General features: G+C 43.7%; 1 protein-coding gene across 3 annotated transcripts in view; it reads left to right on the top strand.

Annotated features, from left to right (window-relative positions):
• Nucleotides 1-26,328, top strand: part of IRAG1 (inositol 1,4,5-triphosphate receptor associated 1) — a 164,814-nt gene that overhangs the window by 81,813 nt on the left and 56,673 nt on the right. The window contains exons 3-10 of one of the 3 annotated variants that reach the window (XM_077113987.1): nt 10,320-10,420; nt 11,507-11,577; nt 13,694-13,867; nt 15,017-15,094; nt 16,271-16,323; nt 16,532-16,576; nt 17,778-18,395; nt 20,672-20,750. In XM_077113987.1, coding sequence (XP_076970102.1) covers nt 10,320-10,420; nt 11,507-11,577; nt 13,694-13,867; nt 15,017-15,094; nt 16,271-16,323; nt 16,532-16,576; nt 17,778-18,395; nt 20,672-20,750 — 1,219 coding nt within the window. Of the gene's footprint in view, nt 1-10,319; nt 10,421-11,506; nt 11,578-13,693; nt 13,868-15,016; nt 15,095-16,270; nt 16,324-16,528; nt 16,577-17,777; nt 18,396-20,671; nt 20,751-26,328 lie in introns of all 3 variants that reach the window. The other 2 variants (XM_077113986.1, XM_077113989.1) reach the window with 2 other exon arrangements.

Raw genomic sequence — 26,328 nt, 5'->3', positions numbered from 1 at the left:
CTGTCCACACCCTGGATAAAAGGAACATCAGACACAAGGTTTTCACAATCACACAGTCACTTTGTAAAAGTTTTATCTTTATACAATCATCTTCAAGAATCAAGGCTACTGGAACATGGCTCAACAGTTACAGGCTAGACCAATCCTAAAGAACACCTAGGGCAATATATAAGATTCCACAAGGGTGCCATGCACTAGAGTAACTTTCCAGAAACCTACAACCTCCAGAAGGGTCCCTGGACCAGATAAGTCCTGAAACCTAGCCCAGCCTCTCTGGTGGCATATTAGTGCCACCATATTAGTGGCAGACCCTTCCAACATGAGAAATTGAGAATTGCTATAATCCAAACACCCCTAAAGAGAGGGATGGAAAGATCAAAGGTGATGATGGAGTTATAAAGAGAAGATAGGATTTAACAAATGAATATGAACATTGAATCATTAAATTGATATCTCTTTTAGACTCCAATTCTTTAGGATTGGCTGAAATGGTCCTGTTTGGGGGTTGGTAGGTTATGATTGGTAGCAAGGTCTAACTGAAGCTTGCCTAAGAGCAACCTCCAGAGTAGCCTCCTGACTCTATTTGAACTCTCTCTGCCACTGATACTTTATTAATTACACTTCTTTTCCCATTTTGGCCAAGGATGGAATTGTTGATTCCACAGTGCCAGGTCTGGATTCATCCCTGGGTGTCATCTCCCATGTCACCACGGAGACTTTTACCCCTGGATGTCATGTCATATGTAAGGGGGAGGGCAATGATTTCACTTGCAGAGTTAGGCTTAGAGAGACTGAGGCTACATCTGACAACAAAAGAGGTCCTTGAGAGGTAACTCTTAGGCATGCCTATAGGTAGTCTAAGCTTCTCCCCTACCTACATAAGCTTCACAAGAGTAGGCTTCATGATCGGGGGCATGGTCTATTGATTTGAGTGTCCTTAAAGTTTGACACAGTATCAGGGGATTCCTTGATGGTGAGGTTTAATAGTTTCATATTTTTTTCCCCATCCCTCAGGTGACTTTGCCAATACTTTTTGATTATCTGCTTAATATACTCTGGGATGTATCCAGGCATTACAATAATCTATACAGGATTAAAGGATCTTTCTCTTATTCTGTGCTTCCTGTGCTTCAGTTGTTCAAATGAGCTATACAGATAGCTTGAATTAGATTATGCACTACAGAAAATTTCAGTTCCAGACCAAATAAATTTCTTCCATTCGTCTCAAAGAATATGTGTGGTTCTAATACAGACACTATCTTCCTTACCCCTATGTTCTGAATTACTTTAACCCCAAGCTGTTCGGCTTTGTTCTTAACTCTAAATATCATGTTATATATATAAAATAGCCTCTCAAAATCCAGAAATAATAATCACCACTCCAGACTTAACGTGTCTGCTCAAAAAGCTTACAACCTAGGCCCCTGTTTTCTTATAAGCATTTTCTAAAAGTGACCATACCATTCTTTGTTTTTTTGTTTCTGGCTTATTTTGTCTCACCAAATGTCCCACATGTTCATTCACATGATTGCACGCCTTACGACTTCGTTCCTTTTTGTAGCAGCACAACCTTCATTCATACGTATATACCATCATTCATCAATCTACTTCTCAGTTAGTGCATCTTTCAGCCACCTGCATTCATCTGGCATCATGTATAGAGCCCTAAGTCCGCAACCCATCAACATTCTCTATTTTAGATAATTTCATTGTTCCCAAGAGAAACAAACCAATAAGCACACCCTTGCCAAATAGGAGATCTAAACTTCCTCTTAACTCTTGTTGCTCCCCCCATTATTTACCTCTGATATTGCTGTGGTAGTGCCAATGGTTTCCTTTTGAACATAGCTCATAGCATGCAATGGCAGTTTTTAAACATTCTTTGTACAAGAATCATATCTTTGAAGTAATTCTTACAAGAACTAATTCATATTTCTAGTGTTAATCAGTGAGACACATAGGCCTATACCACTCCTTTCAATTTTCTTCATCTTCAATATTGTAATATTACTTATAGACCCACTAGAGAACCACTTTCACTCCTATCTATTCCCTTATATTGGAGTTCAACCTCATTAGCTAATGTTACTAATTTTTCACATAGCTTCTATATATCTCTAAGTCCCCTATACTCTTTACTACAAGGCTCTGATTATACCTTTAAGCTGGTTGTAAAAGTGGAATGACACAATATCTATCCTTTTGTGTCTGGCTAATTTCACTTGGCATTATGTCCTCAAGATTCATCCATCTTGTCATGGGCTTCAGGATGTCATTTTGTCTTACTGCTGCATAATATTCCATCATATGTATATACTACATTTTGTTGATCCACTCTTCTGTTGATAGGCATTTGGTTTGTGTCCATCTTTTGGTGATTGTGAATAATGCTGCTATGAACATCTATGTGCAAATGTCTGTTTGTGTTGTTGCTTTCAGCTCTTCTGGGTATATACCGACTAGTGCTATTGCTGGGACATAGGACAACTCGATATTTAGTTTCCTAAGGAACTGCCAAACAGTCTTCCATAGTGGCTGCACCATTATACATTCCAAGCAGTGAGTGCATAAGTGTCCCAGTTTCTCCACATCCTCTCCAACATTTAGTTTCCTGTTTAATAGCAGCCATTCTTATAGGTGTGAGGTGGTATCTCATTGTACTCTTGATCTGCATTTCCCTTATAGCCAATGAAAATGAGCATCTCTTCATGTGCTTTTGAGCCATCTGTATTTGCTCTTCAGAAAAATGCCTATTCATATCTTTAGCCTGCTTATAATTGGGTTGTTCTTTTGTTGTTGAGTTGTATGATTTCTTTGTATATATAGGAAATCAAACTTGTCTGATATGTGATTTCCAAATATTTTCTCCCATTGAGTTGGCTGCCTCTGCACCTTTTTGATAAAGTTTTTTAAGGTGCAGAATCATTTGATTTTGAGGAGTTTCCATTTATCTATTTTTTCTTTTGTTGCTTGTGCTATGAGTATAAAGTTTAGGAAGCTACCTCCTATTATTAGGTCTTGAAGATGTTTCCTTACACTTTCTTCTAGAAGCTTTATGGTGCTAGTTCTTATATTTAGGTGTTTGATCCACTTTGAGTTAATTTTTGTGTAGGGTGTAAGATAGGGGTCCTCTTTCATTCTTTTGGTTACGATATCCAGTTCTTCCTTGCCAATTATTGAAAAGACTATTTTTCCCAGTTCAAAGGATTTGGGGACCTTGTCAAAAATCGATTGACCATAGATTTGGTGGTCTATTTCTGCACTCTCGATTCTATTCCATTGGTCAATGCTTTTCTCTTTGTGCCGGTACCATGCTGTTTTTGACCACTGTGGCTTTAAAATAGGTTTTAAAGTCAGGGCGCATTAATCCTCCCATTTTATTTTTCTCTTTTAGGATGCTTTAACTATTGGGGATCTCTTTCCCTTCCAGATGAATTTGGTAATTAGCTTTTCCAAATCTTAAAAGTAGGCTGTTGGAATTTGTATTGGTACTGTGTTGAATCTGTAGATCAGTTTGAGAAGAATTGACATCTTAACTATATTTAGTCTTCCTATCCATGAGCAGGGAATACCGTTCTATTTATTTAGATCTCCTTTATTTCTTTTAGCAGTGTTAGGTAGTTTTCAGTGTACAAGTCCTTTACATCCCTAGTTAAGTTCATCCCTAAGTACTTGATTCTTTTAGTTGCTATTTTGAATGGAATTTTTTCCTTAATTGACTCTTTAACTAGGTTATTGCTTGCATATAGAAATGTTATTAATTTTTGCACACTAATTTTATTATTTATTTTTGCATGGACAGGCACCAGGAATCAAACCCATGTCTCCGACATGGCAGGTGAGAACTCTGCCTACTGAGTCACTGTGGCCTGCCCAGTACGCACATTAATTTTATATCCTACTACCTTGCTGAATTTGTTTATTAGCTCAAGTAATTTTACTGTAGATGTCTCAGATCTTCTAAGTATAGTATCATATCATCTGCAAATATTGAGAGTTTTACTTCTTCCTTTCTAATTTGGATGCCTTTCATTTCTTTATCCTGCCTGATTGCTCTAGCTAGAACTTCTAGCACAATGTTGAATAATAGTGGTGACAGTGGGCATCCTTTTCTTGTACCTAATCTTAGAGGGAAAGCTTTTGGTCACTCTCCATTGAGTACAATCCTGGCTATCGGTTTTTCATATATTCCCTTTATCATATTGAGGTAGTTACTTTTGATTCCTATCTTTGAGGTGTTTTTATCAGAAAAGAATGCTGAATTTATCAAATGCTTTTTCAGCATCAATCGAGATGATCATGTGATTTTTCCCTTTTGATTTGTTAATGTGCTGTATTACGTTAATTGATTTTCTTGTGTTGAACCACCCTTGCATTCCTGGTATAAACCCCACTTGGTCATTGTGTATAATTCTTTTAAGGTGTTGTTGGATTTGATTTGCTAATATTTTGAGAATTTTTGCCTCCATGTTCATTAGGGAGATTGGCCTGTAGTTTTCCTTTCTTATAGCATCTTTCCCCAGTTTTGGTATTAAAATGATATTAGCTTCCTACAATGAGTTAGGTAGAGTTCCTTTTCCCTCAGTTTTTTGGAAAAGTTTGTGCAGGGATAGTGTTAGTTCTTTTTGGAATGTTTGATAAAATTCGCCTGTGAAGCCATCTGGCCCTGGGCTCTTCTAGGAAGATTTTTGATGACTGATTGACTCTCTTTACTTGTAATTGGTTTGGTGAGATCTTCTATTCCTTCCTGGGTCAATGTAGCTTATTTGTGTGTCTCCAGGAATTTGTCCATTTCAACTAAGTTGTATAGTTTGTGGGCATATAGTTGTTCATAGTATCCTCCTATGATTTCTTTTATTTCTTCAGGGTCTGTAGTAACAAACCCTTTCTCATTTCTGATTTTGTTTATTTGCATCTTCTCTCTGTTTTTGTCAGTCTTGCTAGTGGCCCATCAATTTTATTGATTTTCTAAAAAAACCAACTTTTGGTTTTATTGATTCTTTCTATTGTTCTTTTGTTCTCCCATTCATTTGTCTCTGCTTTAATCTTTGTTATTTCTGTTCTTCTGTTTGCTTTTGGGTTAGTTTGCTGTTCATTCTCAAGTTCCTCCAGGTTTGTTGTTAAATCCTCAATTTTTGCTCTTTCTTGTTTTTTAATATAGGCATTTAGGGTAATAAATTTCCCCTCAGCACAGCCTTTGCCACATCCCATGAGTTCTGATAAGTTGTGTTCTCATTTTCATTCATCTCCAGATAGCTACTGATTTCTGTAGCAATGTCTTCTTTGACCCACTGGTTGTTTAAGAGTGTATCATTTAATCTCCGTATATTTGTGAATATTCTCATTCTTTGGTGGTTATTGAGATCCAGCTTCGTCCCATTGTGATCAGAGAAAGTGCTTTGAATAATTTCAGTGCTTTTAAACATATAAAGACCTTTTTTGTGCCCCAGCATATGATCTATCCTGGAGAATGTTCCATGAGCCCTAGTGAAAAATGTATATCCTTGTGCTTTGGGGTGCAATGACCCCAAATATGTCTGTTAGGTCTAATTCATTTATCAAGTTATTTAACTTCTCTATTTCCTTGTTGATCTACTGTCTGGTTGTTCTATCTATAGAGAAGAGTGGTGTAATGAAGTCTCCTACTATTATTGTTGAAACATGTATTGCTACCTTCAGTTTTGCCGATGTCTGTCTCATGTACTTTGGAGCCCCTTGATTGGGATCATAAACATTTATGATTGTTAAATCTTCTTGATGAGTTGACTCTTTAATTAGTATATAGTGTCCTTCTTTGTCTCTTATGATGTCTTTACATTTAAAGTCTGTTTTGCCCAATATTAGCGTAGCTATTCCTGCTTTCTTTTGGTTATAACTTGTGTTGTAAATCTTTTCCCATTCTTTCACTTTCAATCTATATGTAACCTTGTGTCTAAGATAAGCCTTTGTAAGAAGCATGTAGCTGGATTACGTTTCTTAATCCATTCTGCCAATCTGTATCTTTTAATTGGTAATTTAGCCCATTAACATTCAAAGTTATTACTGAAAAGGCATTTCTTGAATCCACCATCTTATGTTTTTAATTTTATTTGTCAGATCTATATATTCTTTTCTCTCTTTCTCCTTGTATTCTTTAAATTACCCTTAGTGATATTCTTCAATTCTGTGCCCTCTTCCAGTCCTCCCTCTCCTGTCTTTTTTTTTTTTTCAGCCAGCAGAACTCCTTTTAGTATTTCTTATAGGGCTGGTCTCTTCTTTGTCTGTGAAAACTTTAATCTCTCCCTCAGCTTTGAAGGACAGTTTGGCTGGGTACAGAATTCTTGGTTGGAAGTCTTTCTCTTTCAGGATCTTGAATGTATCATAACACTACCTTCTCTCCTCCAGGGTGCTAGTTGAGTAGTCTGAACTCAGTCTTATTTGGTTACCCTTGTATGAAGTAGATTGTTTTTCTCTTGCCACTTTCATGATTCTTTGCTTCTCTTCAACATTTGACAGACTGTTTAGCATGTGTCTTGGGGAAGGCCTATTTGGATTTATTCTGTTTGGAGTTCGTTTGGCTTCTTTGACTTGTATATTTATGTCCTTTATGAGGGTTGGGAAAATTTCCCCCATTATATTCTCAACTACTCTTCCTAGCCCTTTACTCCTCTCTTCTCCTTCTGGGATGCCAATGATTCTTAAATTTGTGTACTTTGTTTTGTTTATCATTTCCCTGAGATTCAATTCAAGTTTTTCCATCTTTTTTATCATTTGCTGTTCTAAGTCTTCAAAGTCAGTTATCCTGTCCTCTATAGCATTAATTTTTTCTTCTCTCTCTTCAAATCTGGTGTTGTATGCCTCTAGTATGCTTTTTATTTGGTCAACAGAGTCTTTAATCTTTGTGAGATCTGCTATTTTTCTATTTATTCTTTCAAATTGCTCTTCATGCTTTTCTACCATCTTCCTGATTTCCTTTATTTCATTTGCTATCTCACTTATTTTATTAAGTAGAGTTGTATGAACATCTTTGATTAGTTGTTCCAATGTCTATGTCTCCTTTGGTGTTTTAATTTGGCCATTAGGCAGGGCTATATCTGTCTGTATTGTGATATGCTTAGTGATCTTCTGCTGTCTTTGTGGCATGTAAATATCTTGATGATTTACGATGGGAGTTGATTTCTTTCAGTAGTCTAAGGCCTTGTGTTTGTGGGATAGTTGTACAGAAGGGAGCAGAGCATAGGGTGGGGCACTCAGTGCAGTGATTTGTTTCAGAGCAGGTATAGGCACAAGTTGGGGATGTTACTCTGATGCTTACAAACGTGGGTGCCCAGAGACCAGGGAGGATGTAGCTGTGCGGGTGCACCGGTCTGGGGGACATAACCCTGGTGTGCACTGGTCTAAGGCACTGGGACCTTTGTGTGCATGCATAGAGCTGTGGCAGCAGGTCAGTGTTATGCCTTTGTGGATTGGGGGCAGATGTGACCTGGCGATGCAGGTCAGCACTTTCTCAGAGCCGGGAAGTGTGGCTGAGGGCTGTGTTCATGTACAGTTCTAGGACTGCTGTAAACTGAGGTTCCCAGAGCTGAGTGATGTGATTGGGGGGCCATGCACATGCGCGGGCCTATGAGTGCTGTAAACTGATGCATAGGGCTTGAGCGAGGGGGATGGAGGGCAGGGTGAGACTGTGAGACACATGGGCAGGGGGTGGGGGTAGCCTGGTTATGAAGGTTAGCTCCCATAGTTCTTTATGCTCTGGCAACAGCCTGCAGGGAACAGGGAGCCTGCAGGTAGTGCTTGGGAGGGATGCAGGACAGGTGGGTTGGGCTACACTGGGGGTGGAGTCGGGGCACTTATGTGCACTCGGGGCTGGTGGGGTTGGGGCACCTGGAGTATGGCGAATGGGAACGGGTGACAGGGTTCAGGTGTGTGGGGTGTGGGGTGAGTCGCCGGTCATGGGGCTGCACTGGTGAGGGTAGCACACCCAAGGAATGTGGCCTGGCTTACTTTCTAGTCCCTGGTTCCCATCCGTGCACTCCTGTGGGCTCTGCATTTCTGTGCCAGGCCCCAGCTTTCTGCCGCTCAGTTCCTTGGTTTCTGTAACTAGGGCCATTCCATGTGGTGTAAAAGGTTCTCCCAGGTCAGCTGCACTCCAGATCGCCACCTCAGTAGCCCTCTTGTCCCTTCTCTAACTTTTCCATGGAGTAGGGCTAATCTCAAGCTACTTTAATTGGCCATCTCCCCAGAAGTCTCCTATTCTATCATTTTGTTTTATTCTCACAATGCTTTGAGAAAGAGAAGGCCTTTGATCTATAACCATTTATTGAATTCATCAGTTATGTACTTTATCAACATTATTTTTAATCCTCACACCAACATTATGAGTTTGATTTTATGATCCTAAGGCATAGAGAGATTAAATAAATCATCCACGGACATAGAGCTACTAGTTCATGAACAAAATTATGAGTCCATGTCTGTCTAACTCTTCCAATAGGCAATGCTGCTTCCTACTTCTAGCTAGCCAAAGTCCCTGACCAAACTTCCCTTCTGTGTACTCAGAGGTTCTCCATTTCCCTCAGACTGAAGAGGCCTAAAATAAGAACATAAAGTCCAAGGAATATCTTCTCAGGGATCTGGCTTTGGACTTCTATATGAGGCCCCTTTCTGCAAGGAAAGCAACATGGTGTTCCCTGGCTGGACTCTTACTCAGAGACTCTTTGCCAGTTCACACAGCTTTATGTTTGAGGCCAAGGGAGGGAAGAGAAGGAAATGGAAAGACCAGTTTCACTAAGAATTATGGGATTTGGAGACTTCCAGATAGCACTGTGCAAAAGGACCCACCCAACAACAAGGTATAATGTGAAAAGGAACTTCTCACCATCTTGCGAGGAACCAAAATTGCACACTAATAGCTCAAGAGCACAGCTCAGCTCAGCTCTGGCTCTTTGAGGGCTCTAGTCCATTGGCAGCCTCCTGGCCACGGCTTCAGCAGGAGTGGTAGAAATAAAGAGCCTTTATGGCCAAAGGCTCCAGAAGGACCCAGCCCTCCAAAGTGGCAATGGGATAACCAGTACCAATGACTCTGAAGCTACAGGAAGCTACACCAACAATAGGAGGTGGTACGACCTGCTGGAAAACATTAAGAGGCAGTGCCTTGGAAATAACTGCCATGACATGAGCGCATTCACAGAGGGCCTGGCAGCCGTGGCTGTACACATCAGTACAGGGAGCTGCGGCAGAGGAAGGGGAAATGTCAGGTGTCACATTGGTTGATGAAGGGACATATGGGATTATCCCAGAGAGTCTCCCAGATATAACTGGAACAATTCTGAGATGAAAATACTGCAATAGCAGATGTGTAAAAGGACCAGAGAGATATCGTGTATTACTGTTAATGTGGTCCTATTTTTACTCCCTCGTCTGCTTAGACATGGGCAAACCCAGGATTCAGGTGCATCTTTAGATTTAACTGTATATCTCATATTGTGTTTATTTTATACATTCATTTAGTCACTCAACAAATATTTATCATGACCCTCAGGCAGTTTTGCAATTCACTCAGCAAACAGCAGTGTACACATATACCAATTCCATTACAATTCCACCAAAATAAGATGTTATTATTTTGAATATTATTAATATAATAGTTGTAAAATAATATCTCAAAAATCTAAAGAATAACCAGTAAGTAACTTTTGTCCTAATTCTGGAAATTTATATTTAAACATTTTTAAAAAGTAACAGATATTAAACTGTATTTCATTACCCTTAAACAAATCACCTTTATTGAAATGTCAAAATTACCCAAATGTAGGGCTGTGATTGAATATTAGGAATATAGAGATGCCACTGCCTTTTCTTGTGGCCTCCCTTCTCCCCCCAGCCAGGTCTGTGCACAGTATGAGGGCCCTGGGCCATTCCTTTCCTACATAGTTTATGAGAACTTGGAGCAAAGCAGCGGTTTATAGATTCCCTAATCTTAACCATTTTTTATTGTGAAATGTTAACAAAAAAGCAATAAATTTCCAAGTACATTTTAACAAGCAGTTAGAGAGTAGATTTTAAAGTTTGATATGGGTTACAGTTCCATGATTTTTTGTTTATAGATTTCCTAATTTTAGTACCGAAAAGCAGAACATAAGCTAGCATGAATGCCTGCTGAGGAATGAAGGAGAAACCACCTATATTTTTTTCTGAATAACCCAAATAAACAGCATTCATCTCCTTATCAAGGTGACTCTGAATGTCAGGATGCTGGAATAAATGCTCCATCTCTGATCCCTGGCAGCTTCCACCACCCCATGCCTTACTCCATCTGTGTTTTTGTTCTAAACCACCAGGACTCTCCCACCACAGGAATTCCTTGCAGACCACCTGCAATCGTCCTCACCAGGGATGCCAGTTCACCAGAAGGAGAAGCTGATAAAAATGTGGCCAACAGGTACACAACCCATGTGCCTGATCCCTGTGCAGTGAGCAGCAAACAGTATTTCCTAGAACATGGTGATGGGACAGCTATTTACTTTTTATAAATCTTTTCTTCTTTCTTGTATCATTTCATTGATTAAAATGCAATCAGGCAGTTTTTCAGAATGAGAGAGAGCAAGCTTGGGATTTTTCTATGGTCTCTTCCCCCCAAATTATTTTTCCTCTCCTACTTTTTGAATGAGTCTTTAAGAAAAGCACACATTATAACAAAGGCATTTCCTAATTAATTTCCACACAAATATTTACAATCAGATCTAAAAGTTGTGAGTTTTGACTGTAGAATATTGCTCCTGGCCTAAGTAGTGCCTGAGGGGAAGAGATGTCTTGGGAGAGACACCGGCCACATGCCCAGGTATGACACTGTGCCGGTTTGATGCAGCACTAGCCAGTGCACCGGTCAAGCTGGAATGAGACTGTCAAAAGTGTAATTTTCAAAAATTTATTAAGATAATTTATATAATGAACACGTGTCAAAGATTTAACTCATTCATGAGGGAACCAATAAGTTAACAAAAAAAGTTCAAAGGAGGATACAAGGAATGGATATACACAAATAATCAGTGGGAGGACAACAATGCTGAAACAAAACTGCCAAGTTAAATATAACATAGGTTAATGTTCTAAAGGATAATGAAACCACAATTCTGTTATCTTTCCTTCTAAACAGAAATCATTTGCATCCCGGCTAGACAACACTCATTTACATCTTATGAGTTATTTTTTTTTTCACATTAGATCTTAACAGAGATTTTGCCATAATAAATAGAAAGGTTAAGTTACATCCTGTTGTAGCAAACTTCAGCATGCATCATCTGGAGGGCTTATTAAATCACTGATTGCTGGGCCCAACCTCTAGAGTTTCTGATCCAGGAGGTAGGACCTGAGTATTTGCATTTCTGACAAATTGACCTGTTACGAATCAGTTGACCCTTAGATAGGCTTAGAAGACAATGTTCTAGTATGACTTTGAAAGAATACACAAACAATTTTGTGTCCTATTTCCAAGCTTTGAACAAGATGTCTTTCTTCTGTCTTTCAGAACTCATAGCCCGCATAGGAGGCTTTCACATCGACACTTGAAGGTTTCCACAGCCTCACTAACTTCTGTGGGTAAGGACTAGACCACAGATTGCAGGGGTCCAGCTGAAACTGTATTTGAGTAGGAAGACTGTGGTCTGGCAGCTTGGCTTGACTTGAACCCATTCTCCTCTCCTGGTCCTCAGTAGGCCCATCCCTACGAATCCAGTGACATAAAATAGATCAACACCTCTGTGCTTGAATCCAGACGAGTATTCAATTTTAATTTCTGTTAGTAAAAAGCCAAGACCTTGTCATGAAAACAAGGATGAGGAAGTCATAGAGAGACATGAAATAGAGCTGGATGAGCCTCAGTTCAGCTTTCCACCCCCTGGTAGAAAGGTCCACACCCAGGTATGGTTGTGCCTGAGTGCAAAGTTGGCATCTCTAGGCACCAACTCATTCCCCAAATGTTTTCTTAGGACCTGCCCTGGGCGAAGCACTGGGAACATAGATATGATATGCACCTGGGCCCTACCTTCATGGAGCTCATAGCCTACAAGGAGGCTGAGAAGTGAACAGATATAATAAGGGTACTGTATTGTAAGGGCCTTCACACAAGTGCTACAGAAACCAAGAGGAGAAGGGCATCAATTCTCTATGGGTCAGGGAGGGCTGGGTAGATATTCATGAAGAGATGGTATTTGAGTTGTGCTTTAGACAGCTGAGTTTTATAGAGTTGTATCTTTAAAGAGGTAATCAAGAGGGAAAAAACGTATTCCAGGTAGAAGAAACAACATGCTAAGGGAGCAGGAGTCGTGACAGAGAACTGTGCTGGTAACTGAATACTCGATGTGTATTAGTCAGGACTCCTTCAGAACCAAAAGCTTGTGCCAAAACTAAATAAAAGTCAGGAATTATGGTTTAGATGGTGCTAGATACTAGTGCACAAGTTGGGTTGTCAGTAATTGTCCTATTCCATCTCTCTAGTCTCCTTTTGTATATTTTAGCTTTCCTCTTGGACAGGCTCTTCAAAAATGCAACAAATGGCTATAGCAAATCTCATCAGTGTAAGAGAGCTCCTCTTTCCCAATATACGCCCACAAAATTCCCAAGATTGACTCTCATTAGATTCACATGGCCAACCCTAACCCAATCGCTGTGGCCAAGGGGATTGAATTCATTGATTGGCCATAACATAACAAAAAATTCCTAGTTTTGGCAATGGGAGTAAAATGGGGCTAGGGGAAGTTAGCTTCTCCCTAACTAATGCAATTGAGAGTTGGAGGGGTTCCCCAAATGAAAACTGAGGAGTTACTACCAAAAGAATGGGAATGGAGGCTGGGAGACAAAAATGGAAGACATTCACCATGCAGTATAGAGGTCTGGGGAGGAGTATACGGGGCTGGCAAAATTAGCAGGGCTCACTGCAGTTGGGATGTCACATTGAGGACCTTGAGGAGTCTTGAGGAGAGACAGGAGAATGACATGGTCAGATATGGTTCTTAGAAGGGGCCACTGTGATAGATTGCAGAGGATGGCATGAAGGGGATAGGCTGGAGGCAGGGGATTCACGAGTGGTTGATGTAATTGTCCAGGTAAAAGCTAATGAGCAAGAATAAAGATGGGGGCATAGATTCCAGAGATATTTGAGGTAAATGCCAGGACTTAATTAGATGGTTGAACACTGGGGAAGTGGTAAAGAGGGAGCAGTGTAGAGTGACTTTCATGTTTCTGAGCAGCTGCCTGAGAGGTGGTGTCATTCACCAAGAAAGAAGCTGCTGTAGAAGGGGCAGTTTAGGAGAAGGATGAGGGTGAACGGTGTGAGTGGAGGAAAGAAGGAAGGGAAGGTAGCCATGGGATTGTGTTTGTGGCCCATGATCTTTGGAAGGCTCCCTTTATCCTCGTACTTTAACCTCAACAGCTTGTTAAAGAAACAGAGACCCAAAGTAAGAAGATGGAACAAGGAGGTGGGGTTCTAGGATGGCTGGGTACCAAAGTTGGCTTCATGACCACTTGTGACAGAGGACCTGCTTCTGCCATGGGCTCAGGTCTGGAAGCCATGCAGCCCTGCCTACGGACTGGCACCAGTGAGAACTGGCTGTCTGGGTCTTCCCACAGCCCTGGGCTGAGGTGTGGGGTGGCAGGTCTCTAACTTGGGGCCTAGGATTCAGTTGCTATCATTCTGAGTGCTCTACTTCCTTTGCAGACCCTGCAGGACACATCATTGATCTGGTTAATGACCAGCTGCCAGATATCAGCATCTCAGAGGAGGACAAGAAGAAAAACCTGGCACTGCTGGAAGAAGCCAAGACAGTGAGTGAGCGATTCCTGACCCGCCGAGGGAGGAAGTCCAGGAGCAGCCCAGGAGACTCCCCAACAGGTAGGGCAGGACTAGGATGTTCTGGTGGCTTCCCTGAGCCACTCTAAGGTAGGGGAGGGTGTGCTGGGAAGAGGGAAGAGCCAGGCTCCAGCCATAGGGGAAGCCTTGCTTCTGAAGGAGTTGCCCGTGACTCACCTGCCCCCAGGCCTAAGGGCCCCAAGAGGACTGAGCCTTGTGGAGAGTATCCTGAAAGAAGAGCACACGTTTCCCAGTTTCAGAAGCTATAGAATGTCTATCCAATGCTAGCCCAGAAAACTCTCCTGTGTTTCAGTTTTTGGCCTGGTATGTGACATTTGTAGCATCCTGTTTGGTCAAGCTATGTCAGCCCATATGTTCACCTATGAACATGGACACAAACCCACTCCTGCCAGCTTCTCCCTCTCTAATCCCACAAGGAGAGAAGTCATTCATGCACTGCCCACGTTCACAGACACCTGGGTTACCCTCTATGGATGTATTCTGTGTGACAGCCCCATCTTCCCTAGAAGGCCCTGCTCTCTTGGCCACTACCTCAGGAAAGGTCTGGAGAGGCTGTCACTGGGCTCCCCTCTCCCTGATCTGCTGTGGGTCCTGGGAAGTATTCCAGGTGCTGTGTGTGTGTTTGGGGGGGGGGGAGTGGGAGGAGGGTTGATGATTAGTGTTGCTCTTTGGGGGATTTCGGAGTTAGAAGTAAGGCTTCCCCGGGTACTGAAATCCTCCTGCTACCCCTATGGCAAGGGTAACTCTTCTTCCCAAGCAAAAGACTGGGGCAGGGTTTAGGCTTGTACTTAGGAGGATAAGGGAGCATATGAAATCAGGGCCATCCTGGGAAATACAAGAGGAACAGTCTTTGGGAGATGCACCTGTCATGCGATGCCCGGTCCTCGGTTTCTGGAAGGTGTTTTGAGGTCTGGCCAGACAAGCTGAGGAGTTCAAGCCTGCACACGCACACACACACACACACACACGCACATGAACAATGATCCAAGTGCCCTCACTCTTGACTGCCGTCAGGGAAGGGTTGGGTAGTACTAAGAGCCTTGTATGGCACTCAAGAATCAGCGTTACTCTGATAAGGCAGATTTAGTTCCCAGGGGGCAGAAATACCTGAAAGATATCTGTATTAGACTGAAGTTCTAAGCTCACAACTGCTTGTGTCTGTCTCTACAGCTGTTCCCCTGGACCTCAGCCCCGGAGCTTCCCCTGCATCTTCTAGGAGCAACTCGCTCACAGTCCCCAGCCCACCAGGTGAGGTCCAGCCCCAGCTTCTTCCCCTGGATGGTGGCTCTGCCCCTCCCTTGGTGTCTGAGTTTCCCAGGGCTTCCATAACAAAGTCTCACACTTCTGGAGGATAGAAGTTCAAAGTCAAGGTGTTGGCAGGGCCATGCTCCCTATGAAACCTCCCAGCTTCTGGCAGCTGCTGGAAATCTTTGGTATCCATTGGCTTGCAGCTGTAGCATTCCATCCACACAAGGCTGTCCTCTCTCTGGGCCTTTTCTCCCCTTCTTATATTAGATTAAAGCTCCCTCTCCCAATCCAGCATGACCTCATGTTAACTTAACTAATTCCATCTTCAATGACCCTATTTCTAATTAAGGTCCAATTCACAGATGACCTTAGAGTAAACATATCTTTTTGGAGAACCCAATTCAGCCCAGGACATCTGGCTGCATGGTGATACCTCCCAGTTTTCGGAGGTCAGACAGGCTGAGGAGTACAAGCCTGCACACACTAGTCTGCAGTATCCCCATTCAGTATCCCCTACGTGCCCCCTCCAACAACCCAGCCAAACCCCTACCCCTGCCAGGAGGCTCCAGAGGAGGCCGATGTACTTTCTATGATGTCCATGGGCTGATGTGGGGGAGGCAGGCCTAGTCCAGAAGGAAGCAGGCAACATTATGAAAAGGGGAGCTATGAAGGGCCTCTCTCTGCCTAGGAGGTCCAGAGAGGGTCCAAAGAGAAGTCTAGCACAGAACTTACTTGGAAAAGCCCCTGGGCCACTCTTTACTTTTTTATTTCTTCCCTTTCTCTAGGCTGTGAAAAGGGGCATGCCCTCGGACCAGCAGGGAAAGAGGCAGGGTGCCAGGGAGAGTAGCTTACCCTTATCGGTACTGTGGGATAAGCTCAGGCGTGGGTCAGACAGCCTGCATTCAAATCCCAGTGCTGACACCTGGATGAGTACTGTGATTTCCCTATGCCTCAGTTTCTTCACATGATTTCTGTGGGGATTAAATGAGACCCCACCACAGAACCTGGCACATGGGAGGTACTCAAAAAAATGATGGCGTTGGTGGCTGCTGTTACACATTCCCAGGGCTGAGATTGCTAAGGGAGAATGTTCGGGGAGGGAGGCGTGTTTCTGCTAAAGAGACACAGAAGGTCTGGGGTGCTGGAAATCGCTCACCAGTTCCTGGACCATTCCAGGTTTGGATGCATGCAGTGGCCCCCAGTCCCCTCTGCCCGGAACACCGCCACAGGTAACAAGTGCGCCCCTTGGGGTTTCTATGCCAACAGGTCTCTCCCCTCAACCCCTAACACCCAGGAGGCCCCCAGTGGCCTACTGGAAATGAGGGTGCTGGGTGAGGGAGGTATTTAAACCATTGCTAAGGACCTCCTTGAGGATATTTCAAGAGGAAATGTGGTCTCTTCCCATTGCTGACTGACATATGTTTACTTTCACCGCAGAAGGGGGATGAGGCCAAAGTGTCTTCACCTCACCTTGGCGAGCCTGTGAGTTTGAGCTTTGCCTGATTTGGGTGTGGGAGCCACAGACTGTAGCTGGAAGCCTAGCCTGACCCCAGACAGTCTGCACATGTGTGTACTTGCATGGAGAGTCAAGGCTGGGGGCTGCTGGGGAAACTGGTAGACCTGTCTGCCCAGTCATGACCGGACATCTGAAGTGGAGGGGGGTGGGGGCAGGATTCAGTGAGCCTGACTTCCCCAAGGACCTGCCCACAGCCCTGTGCTCCCAGGCAGTCTGCTAGGCAGGAACAAGGGGACCTCCAGGCTCAGGAGCCAGGCAAGACTGCTGTTCTTGTCAGCTCAAGTGAAAACGGTAGAAAGATCAAGCCCCTGGTTGGGATTCTTCCTGAGAGCAGCCAGGAAAACTCCATCTTTGCTAAAGAGCAATAGAGGGTCCCCAAGAGCAAGGTGCTAAAGTGCTCTAAGGGGGCGTCGAGAGCAGTGTTGGAACACAATCTCAACTAGAGCTGGGTCTAAGGTAGAGTCTCCTGGAAGAGTTTTAGCACACACTAGTATGGAGACAAGACTGGCATCTTCCTCACAGCAAGTTTTCCTCAGGAAATGAGGAGTATAGTATCTTAAAACTTCTGAGCTATCATCTTTGCAAGGATCACCTTATGCAATGGTCCCAAACTTGTTTGGGATCATGGAACGCTCTGAGAATTTGGTGAAAGCTGTGAATTCTCTTCCGAGAAACACACATACATATACACACTCACACACAGACACAAACACATAAACACACACACACACATGCAGATTTGCATACAGTTTCAGAGTGTTCACAAATATGATTGGACAACTGAACCCAAAGAGTTAAGGGTCTCTCCAGGAAGAGCCAAGACTAGAATCTAGAGCAAGGAAATCGGGGCCAAAGCTTGTGACAGCCCCAGGCTGTCTTCTACTCCAAGCTCCTCCTCAGCTCCTGGCCTGTGGGAAGTTCTTGGCTGGTTGTGAATTGTAGGTCCTATTGCCCTCTGTTTTACAGACCTCAGGCATGTTTGTGGGTTTCTTTTGCTGGCTCAGACCTGAATAAGAGGCCTTCCCTTTCTACCTAGCACTCCCTCTCCCATCCAAATGGGCTTATTGGTCAGGGTTCTTGGGGGCAGATGTCCTACATCAAAAGTGGCTCCACTAGCCTCCACCGCAAGCTCCCTCCAGGGTCCTAGCTCTACCTTGTCTCTTTCAGAATGTTCCCAAAGGGCTAGCTGACCAGAAGCAGAATGACCAGAGGAAAGTATCTCAGGGCAAGCTGGCTCCTCACTCCCCGACAATTGAGAAGTCTAAAGAGACTGCAATAGAACAAAAGGAAAACTTTGATCCCCTCCAGCACCCTGAGACCACACCCAAGGGCCCAGCTTCTGGCACAGGCAGTGGTGGGAAAATGGCCCTGAACAGCCCCCAGCCTGGCCCTGTGGAGAGCGAGCTGGGGAAGCAGCTCCACAAGACAGCCAAGGAAGGCAACCCTCTGCCGAGAAGTCCAGCCCAGGTCTCTGGAGAGGCAGCTCCCCCAATCCTCCAGGGGAAAGGCTCAGCTGGGGAGCCAGCAGGGTCCAAGGTCAGCTCCAAGGCTGAACTGTGGCCCCCTGTGCCCCGGCCCCCCCTGCTGCGAGGGGTCTCCTGGGACAGCGGCCCCGAAGAACCCGGCCCCCGGCTGCAGAAAGTACTTGCCAAGCTGCCGCTGGCAGAGGAAGAGAAGCGTTTTTCAGGCAAAACCAGCAGCAAGCTGGCCAAGGCACCCGGACTCAAAGACTTTCAGATACAAGTACAGCCTGTGCGGATGCAGAAACTGACCAAGCTCCGAGAGGTGGGTTCCTGAGGGCCAGGTAGGCAGGGTGTGACCCTGTCCTGGGCAGAGAGTGCTCCAGGTTCTCCTGGGCTGAGAGTTCACCAGACTAACTCTGGCGGGGTTTAGGGTAGGGCAGGTCTAGCCTGGACTTGGGCCTCACGGGGCCCTAAACTTCCCACCCTGAGAAATCAGACCCACCTGTGCAACTTCTTCATAAACATGAGATGCAGGTGTTATTACCCCAGTTACTAGGGAGAGGTCAGTCTGGGGTATAGTTGCCACATAAAGCCGCATTTCAAAGGAAGAACAGGTGTGTAGAGGAAAACACGGACTTCTATCACCAGTGTTGTTTTTCTCCTCCAGCCAGAGCTGGTGGCTCATAAACAGGAACTCCTTGATGGAGTGCTTTGGCATTCTTGAGACTGAAATAGGCAGCTTGTGATGTCCCAAGCTGCTTTCCTTCCTGATGCCTGTTAACACAGGGTCTCATGTCCATATGCAAGTATAGTGATGGCCATGGGGGTTGATCCCATGGAGAATTTCTTCTAACTGCCATGGTGTCCCCTACTTTTGCTGGCCATCCAACCAGGCACAGTGGTCTCTCATGGGGCTGCCACCCTGTGCAGAGGGTGGGGGGAACTGGAAGTATCTAGAGATGAGGGGAGAGAGTCCGTGAGGGTGTGAGGGAGAAAATGTTAACAGGGCAAGGCAGTTCCCATTCAATCCATTCTTCCCCAGAAGGTCAGCCCAGACTGTAGGCCAAGTCAACAGGGACTCCATAGGGTGGGCCTGGGGCACCCATAGCCGGAGCTGGGCAAAGCTTTCCTGCCTCCACTACAGAAGGGACATGGGGCAGGAAAGGAAAATAGGCACCTGATAGCGGTCAAGTGCTAAGTGAGGGGATTTTTGAGTCAGTAAGGGCACATTCCGATTCTGGCCACTGCCCTATTCAGACCTTCTGTAAAGTTCTGAGTTGGAGGCCCAGGGGGAGCTGGGGCCTGGCTGCTCATGTTAACATCTTACACAGAAAACACGACCCAGCCAGGAAGACCTCACTAACGAATGGATCAGCACAGGGCCTGGTGGGGCTGCCTGGGGTGGCCGACAGACCCACATTTATGCTGAAGGTAGATCCAAAGGGGTCAGACAGGCAGGGATTTGCCTTCATGGCCCCCCAGGCCATCAGAGACCATGGGTGGGCCACAGTTACCCCCAACTCTTGCAGGTTTTTCCTCATCCAGCTAAGAAGATTATAGAGAACCCAGAGGTCCCATCCAGCTCCAACTAACTACTACCTTAGCAGCTGAGCAATGCCAGCCCCCCACCCCAAACCCCACTCCACCCCCATCCAGTGTGCTGAGAGCTGACTGACTGTGGCCACTTATTGTTAAGGATATCAGTAAAGACTAGTGATTTCCCTTCAAGCCATGGGCACCCTCTGCTGGCTGCTTCCTTTCTTTTCCTCTTTTTTTTTTTTTTTGGTCTCTTGGTGCAATACCACTCAAATGATCTCTACTATACAGAGGACTGAAAATTCATTTATAGCACAAGTCATCAGGAATGAGGAGCTGTGTCAGGCATTTTCTCTGGAGGGCCCTGTCTGGTGCAGATTGGCTTGGAGCAGGTGTAAGCCTACCTGTGCTGCACTCCTGAGATTAGCATCTTTCTCTCACCACACTACTGAGCCAGCCTTGCCACTCCCCTGGCTGTGCTTGCATGGTGACTGCTAGGTCTGCAATTGGGGCAGCAATTCCCAGGCCTCATTTGTCTGGAAAGTTTAAAAACTCAAGAGGTGCCCCCCAAAAAGTCATTGAGGAGCTGAGGATGCAGGGGTGGGGATGTGTGTCACAACTCCTGGAACTAGGCACTCACTGCAATGAACCACAGGGCACAAAGCTCCAGCCAGCTTAGACCACAGCATGACATTTCCAGGAGTGGCTTGAAAACAGCCAAAGACTCCCCCTGTCTCCAGAGTGCCTAGTTTTTGCAGCTAAATGTTATCCAAGCAGCTCATTAACCCTGGGGCATACCATTGTATCTAAAAAGAGCAAGCCGACTATGATCAGGACCATTCTTAATGCAATGAATGTGGCCCTAATGGTGGGGTTTCATGGACCCATTTTCTTGGTACCCCTCCATTCTCACCATATCGTGACTCTCCACATGACTCTCGAGGCTGCCCTGAGAGTCCCCCCCCCCAAGGCTTAGTGGTCACAGAGCCATAGACAGGACCAAGAGAAGAGTCCAGGCTGATGTCAGCATCTGAAATGTTGTCTTTTTCTTTCCCTACAAAGGAGCACATCCTGATGAGAAGTCAGAATTTAGTGGGCCTCAAGCTTCCAGAGCTTAGTGAAGCAGCTGAACAAGAAAAAGGTAGGTGGGGTGGGGTCACTGCCTCCCTCAGTCCAGGGCTGGATCCATGCGCGCCAGATCAAGGAAGGGCAAGTAAACACTGGTTTCCTGATAGCAGCCCTTGTCCATCCCCGTGGATCGTTTGGGCCAGACACTGAACAGGCCTTCAGTAAATGTTTGCTGATGAATGAATGATATGGAAGGGTCACCCAGGCCTGAATTTTTTAAAGCATATTATAGTGTGAAATATAACATTTATGCAAAAAAGTAATAGATTTCAAAGTACATTTTAATAAGTAGCTATCGAAAAGATTTCAAAGTACATACCCTACTTTGGGTATGGGTTACAGTTCCACAATTTCAGGTTTTTCCTTCTAGCTGCTCTAATAAACTAGAGACTAAAAGAAATATTAATATGATGATTCAGTAGTCATACTCATTTGTTAAATCCTAACTTCTCTGTTACAACTCCTCCCCCTCATTTGAACCTTCTCCCAATCTTTAGGGATATTTGGGCAATGCCATTCTTACTTCTTCGTGTTGAAAAGGGATGTCAGCATTATGGGTTAAGGGGATGCAACTTGTTGATGTAGGAACTAGTACCTCTGGCTTTCAGGGCTAATCTAGCATAGGAACAATATGGAGGTTTTAAGTTTCTGAGAAATAAACTTTCTGTAACAGAAATAAGATTCATAAGAGCAAGCGTCAAAATTGAGAACTTGGCCTATTAATTTGGGAGTCCTTAATGCTTTAAGTGTAGCAAGAATTTCTTAGGTGGGGAAGTTGAGTAGATCCATATATTTTCTCCAGTCCTCAAGGGACTTTGCAGATACTTTTTAATTATCTGCACACCATACTCAATAATATATCAGATATTACATTAAAGTTGTGCAGAAATTATAAGATCTCATTTCCTATTTTAGGCCCCATGTGATTAGGTTGTTTAAAAGAACTAGCAGACAGGTTAAATTAGAATGTGTGCTATACAAAATTTAAATTGGACAAAATAAACACCTTTCTTTGATTTCTCACAGAAGGTGAAGTTTTAGAATACAGGCAATATCATCCTTTATCCTGTATTCCAATTTATCTTAGTTCTAACCAGATCAGATTTGTTCATATCTCCAATTGAAGTCTGATCTCTTTTTCAGTTTCTTTAGCAGTTGCTGTATGGAGAAAGGCTGACTTTCAGAGCTACAGAACTCTTAACTCTGAGTCTCAGGTGTCACAGATACCTGAAGTTCCGGGGAAATATCAGGTTGCATATTGAGCACAGCATCTAGGAATTTAGAAATAACATTTAAAATTCAGAAATAAATATGACTGCTGTAAGAGCTTACAATCTGGGCCCTAAATTTCTTGTATTTTCTAATGAGCCCATATATGAGACCAGGTCCTTTTGCTTCTGGCTTATTTTGATCAACATAATGTCCTCAGGGTTCATTTACTTCATTGCATGCCTCACAACTTCATCCCTTTCTATAGCCACACAATATTCTATCACATGCATACATCACAGCTCACCATAGCTCCTCAATCAATGTATCCTTTCCATCCACTGGCTAGCATGTATAATGCCACCATAAATGTTAGTGTAAAAATGTCTATTCAAATCCCTGTCTTCAGTTCTTCTGAGTATATTCCTAGTAATGGGATTGCCTAACGTGGCGACCCTGTATTTAGCCTCCTTTGCATCTGCTACACAGGCCTGAACTTTTGATGCTTCCTTTTCCATCTCCCCTCACACCCAGGAAGCCACCCGAATGTATCGGTTCCTCTTTTCAAAGACATCAGAGTCATCTCTTGGTTTCTAATCTGCTGTCACCACAAAGTCCCGACCTCTAGACCTTCCCTCCTGGGACACTGTAAATCCCCTCCCTCCGAATTTACAGGCTCTATACCACCCCTACCTCCATCTACCTGGCCAGACCCATCTTCCGAAAATAAGACTTTTAACCTATCTGTCTTCTCCCCATTCCGCCCCATCTCTTCGCTCACCTTTTGTGATATCTGCGTAGAGTCCTAATCCTCCTTGAATTGTCTGACTGACCAGCCCTACTTCTCAGTGCTTCCTAGGATCCTATTTGGCACAATTCTTTGGAATATGTGCGCTGAAAACCAATGTGAGTCAGAACTGTGAAGCCTGCTATCTAGCTTAAATTCTGTCTCTGCCATTAACCAGCTAAATGATTTGGTCAAGCTACACAACCAATCTGTGCCTAATTCTCCCCATATCCAAAATGAGGCTAATAATAGTACCTATCTCATGGGGTTGTCATGAAAGTTAAGTGAATTAATATTTGTGAAGCACCTAGAATGTGCCTAGTACATAATAAGGTAGTTAAGATGTTAACTGTTATTATCTCTAGAGTATAAACCTCTTGAAGGCAGGGATCTCGTGTGTGTGTGTGTGTGTGTGTGTGTGTGTCTGTGTCTGTGTCTGTCTGTCCACCCCACAGTGTTTACAACGGTGCTTGGCACTACTAGACCCTGAATAAACATCTGTGAATAAACGGATGCAATTGTATAAGATGTGATAAGGGAGTTGAAACATTTTACTATAACTGTAAGCACCACGAGGTGGACACAAAGAGGAGTGGGGAGGAGTTCAGAGGGAAGAGTGTTCCCAACAGGCCAGGCTGCCCTTCCCTCTGCCCCAGGTCCTCTTCCCTGCCCATCCTCTTCTATGCTTTTGTTCATGCTAAGTCTCCATCCTTACATGACACCCCCCTCCAAACCATCTCACAGCTGTCCCTCAAATCAGTGGGTAAGTCCCACCAGCTCTGAAACCCTCTTCCTTTCCTTTCTCTCTCTTGTATTTGACTACCTAAATCCTACCCCTTTTAATTTAATCATAATAAATAAATTCTTTATGCTATTTTCCACAATATAAATCACTTTGTACCCCCGATTTAAGCCCATCCTCCCAATAACTAAGAGAGGCAGGTGAGGAAACTGAAGAACAAACATCTCCTGAAATCAAATCTCATGGTTCTTCCATCATGCAAGTGATGGCAGAACTTTTTTTTAGCTGCACAACATTTCTGACAAACTAATCCATAGAAGGCCAGTAGGTAGGGGAGAACTGAGTGGGGCTGCTCTGGTAGGAGGGGGTGGGAGGACTTGAATGCATACCTCTGGGCCCCTCTCCCTTTCTACTGTGGCCTTGAGACACCTCAGTGGACCCAGGATTCACAGAGCACCTTTTTTTCTTTGGGTGCAAGGTCCAGGAATAGAACCCAGGTCTCCCGCATGGAAGCTAAGCATTCTACCACTGAACCACCCAGGCACCTCACAGAGCACCTTTTGAATATCCTTGACCCACTTCATGCTGCCTGTGGTCAGTCTCCAAGAGAAGCTTTCTGGGTACACATGGTTGTATGGGTACATCCAGGGTGTCACCAATGCCTCAGGGGAGCTCTGGTTCTGAAATACAGTAACATACCCACATGTTCAACCTTAACAAGCAGGTTCCCAGAAGCAAGCTTTTCACCAAATATTTTTTTAATTGTAAAATATGGCATATATACAAAGCAAAGAAAGAAAAAAGCAATAATTTTCAAAACTCACTTCAAGTAGTTACAGAACAGATCGCAGAATTTGTCATGAGCTATCATTTCATTATCTCAGATTTTTCCTTCTAGCTGCTCCAAAATGCTGGAGGCTAGAAGGAATATTAATATAGTGATTCAGCAGTCATACTTGTTTGTTAAACCTATTTTCTCTATTGTATCTCCTCCTTCTCCTTTAATCCTTCTTCCAATCTATAGAGATCATTGGGCAATGCCTGTTCTGACTTTTTCATGTTGAGAAGGGGTGCCAACACTAAAGGATAGGGGAATGTAATTAACTGGCAATCCTGGAGAGGCTGGTCCCTCTGAGTATTAGGGTTTATCTGGCATAGGAACTTTCTGGGAATTATATGATCCAGGAAGGCAAACCTAGTACATGAAACCTTTATGGAGTCTCAGTTTGAACCCTAGGTATTCTTAAGAGTCAACAGGAGTGATGTTGGTTGGGGGTTAGCAAACCATGGCAATTAGCACTATCTAACTGAAGCTTGCATATAAGAGTAGCCTCCAGAATAGCCTTCTGACTCATCTCTCATGGCCATTGATGCCTTATTTATTACACTTCTTTTCCCCGTTTTAGTTAGGAAAACATTGTTGATCCCAGGGTGTCAGGACCAGACCCATCCCTGGGAGTCTCGCCCCATATTGTCAGGGATATCATCACCCCTGAATGGCTTGTACTATGTAGGGGGGAGGGCAAAGATCTTCCCTGCAGAGTTGGGTTAGAGAGAGGCCACATCTGAGCAACAAAGAGGCTTCCTGGAAGCAACTCTTGGGCCTCATTATGGGTAGTCTTAGCTTCTCCCCTATAGAAATTTAAGTTTCATAAGGGCAAGCCTCAAAATCTAGGGCTTGGCCTATTTTTTTCTGAGTCCCCAGTGATTGAGAGGTTTACCCGGGGTTTCCCAGATGGGAGAGTTTAATATGCTATTCAGAATTACAAGGCCTCGTTCCTGTTCTGGCCCCCAGGACTTTAGGTTGTTGAAATGAGCTATCCAGAGAGATTGATTTAGATTAGGTGTAACAGAAAATTTAGGTTCTAGACATAATAAACCTCTTTGCCTTTAATCTCATACAGTAGCTGAAGGTCTAACATACATACACTATCCTCTAATTTACTAATTACTTTAGACTCATTAAACAAGGTTGGTTTTGTTTTAAACTCTAATTGAAGGCTAATTTCTTTCTCAGTTACTTTAACTGTTATCATATATAGCTATGCTAACTTTCAGGGCTGCAGCACTCTCCATTTTTGGTACTAGGTGACACAGAGCTACTCAAAGTTTCAGGGGAATATCAGCTGATATACACATAGCTCAGTGTCTCAGAATCCAGAAATACCTCCACAACTTCAGACCAAATGAGGCTGCCATAAGGGCCCACAATCTAAGCTCCCATTTTCTTATAAGTATTTTCTGAGAGAGACCGTAGCATATTTGTTCCTTTGTTTCTGGCTAATTTTGCACAGCATGTTGTCCCCAAGGTTTATTCAGTTCATTGTTTGCCCCTCAACATCCCTCTGTTTTGTAGCGACACCAAATTCTATCATATAAATAAATCACCGTTCGCCATTGTGCTTCTTGGTCATTGTATCCTTTGGCTCCTTCCATCTATTTGACATCATAGATAATGTCCAAAATAAACTATTTCTTACAGTATCTTCATTTGGCTATACAATCAGCAGCAGTTTCAATTTTAGATAATTTTTACTGGTCCATAATGACAAAGAACCAGCAAACAAATCACCAATTATCAAATCAAAACTATACCTTATCACTTGTCCCTCCCTACCTCCAGTTAGTTACCCCTCTTAGTGCTGTGGTACTGTTGATGTTTTCCTGTTAACTATAGGCCATAGCATGCAATTTTAATTTTCTCCCTATATCCCTCCACTATCGACTTTTTGTCATAATAGCAAAATCATACAGTATCTGTCCTTTTGTGTCTGACACAGCCTTTATCCACTATGTGGTTTCCAAATATTTTCTGTGTTGAGTTGGCTGTCTCTTCACCTTTTTAACAAAGTC

This window comes from Tamandua tetradactyla, chromosome 8 (genome assembly GCF_023851605.1).
Source record: "Tamandua tetradactyla isolate mTamTet1 chromosome 8, mTamTet1.pri, whole genome shotgun sequence".
NCBI classification, from domain to species: Eukaryota; Metazoa; Chordata; class Mammalia; order Pilosa; family Myrmecophagidae; genus Tamandua; species Tamandua tetradactyla.
The sequence above is the reverse complement of the archived record's forward strand: the minus strand, read 5'-3'. Positions and strand labels throughout refer to the sequence as shown.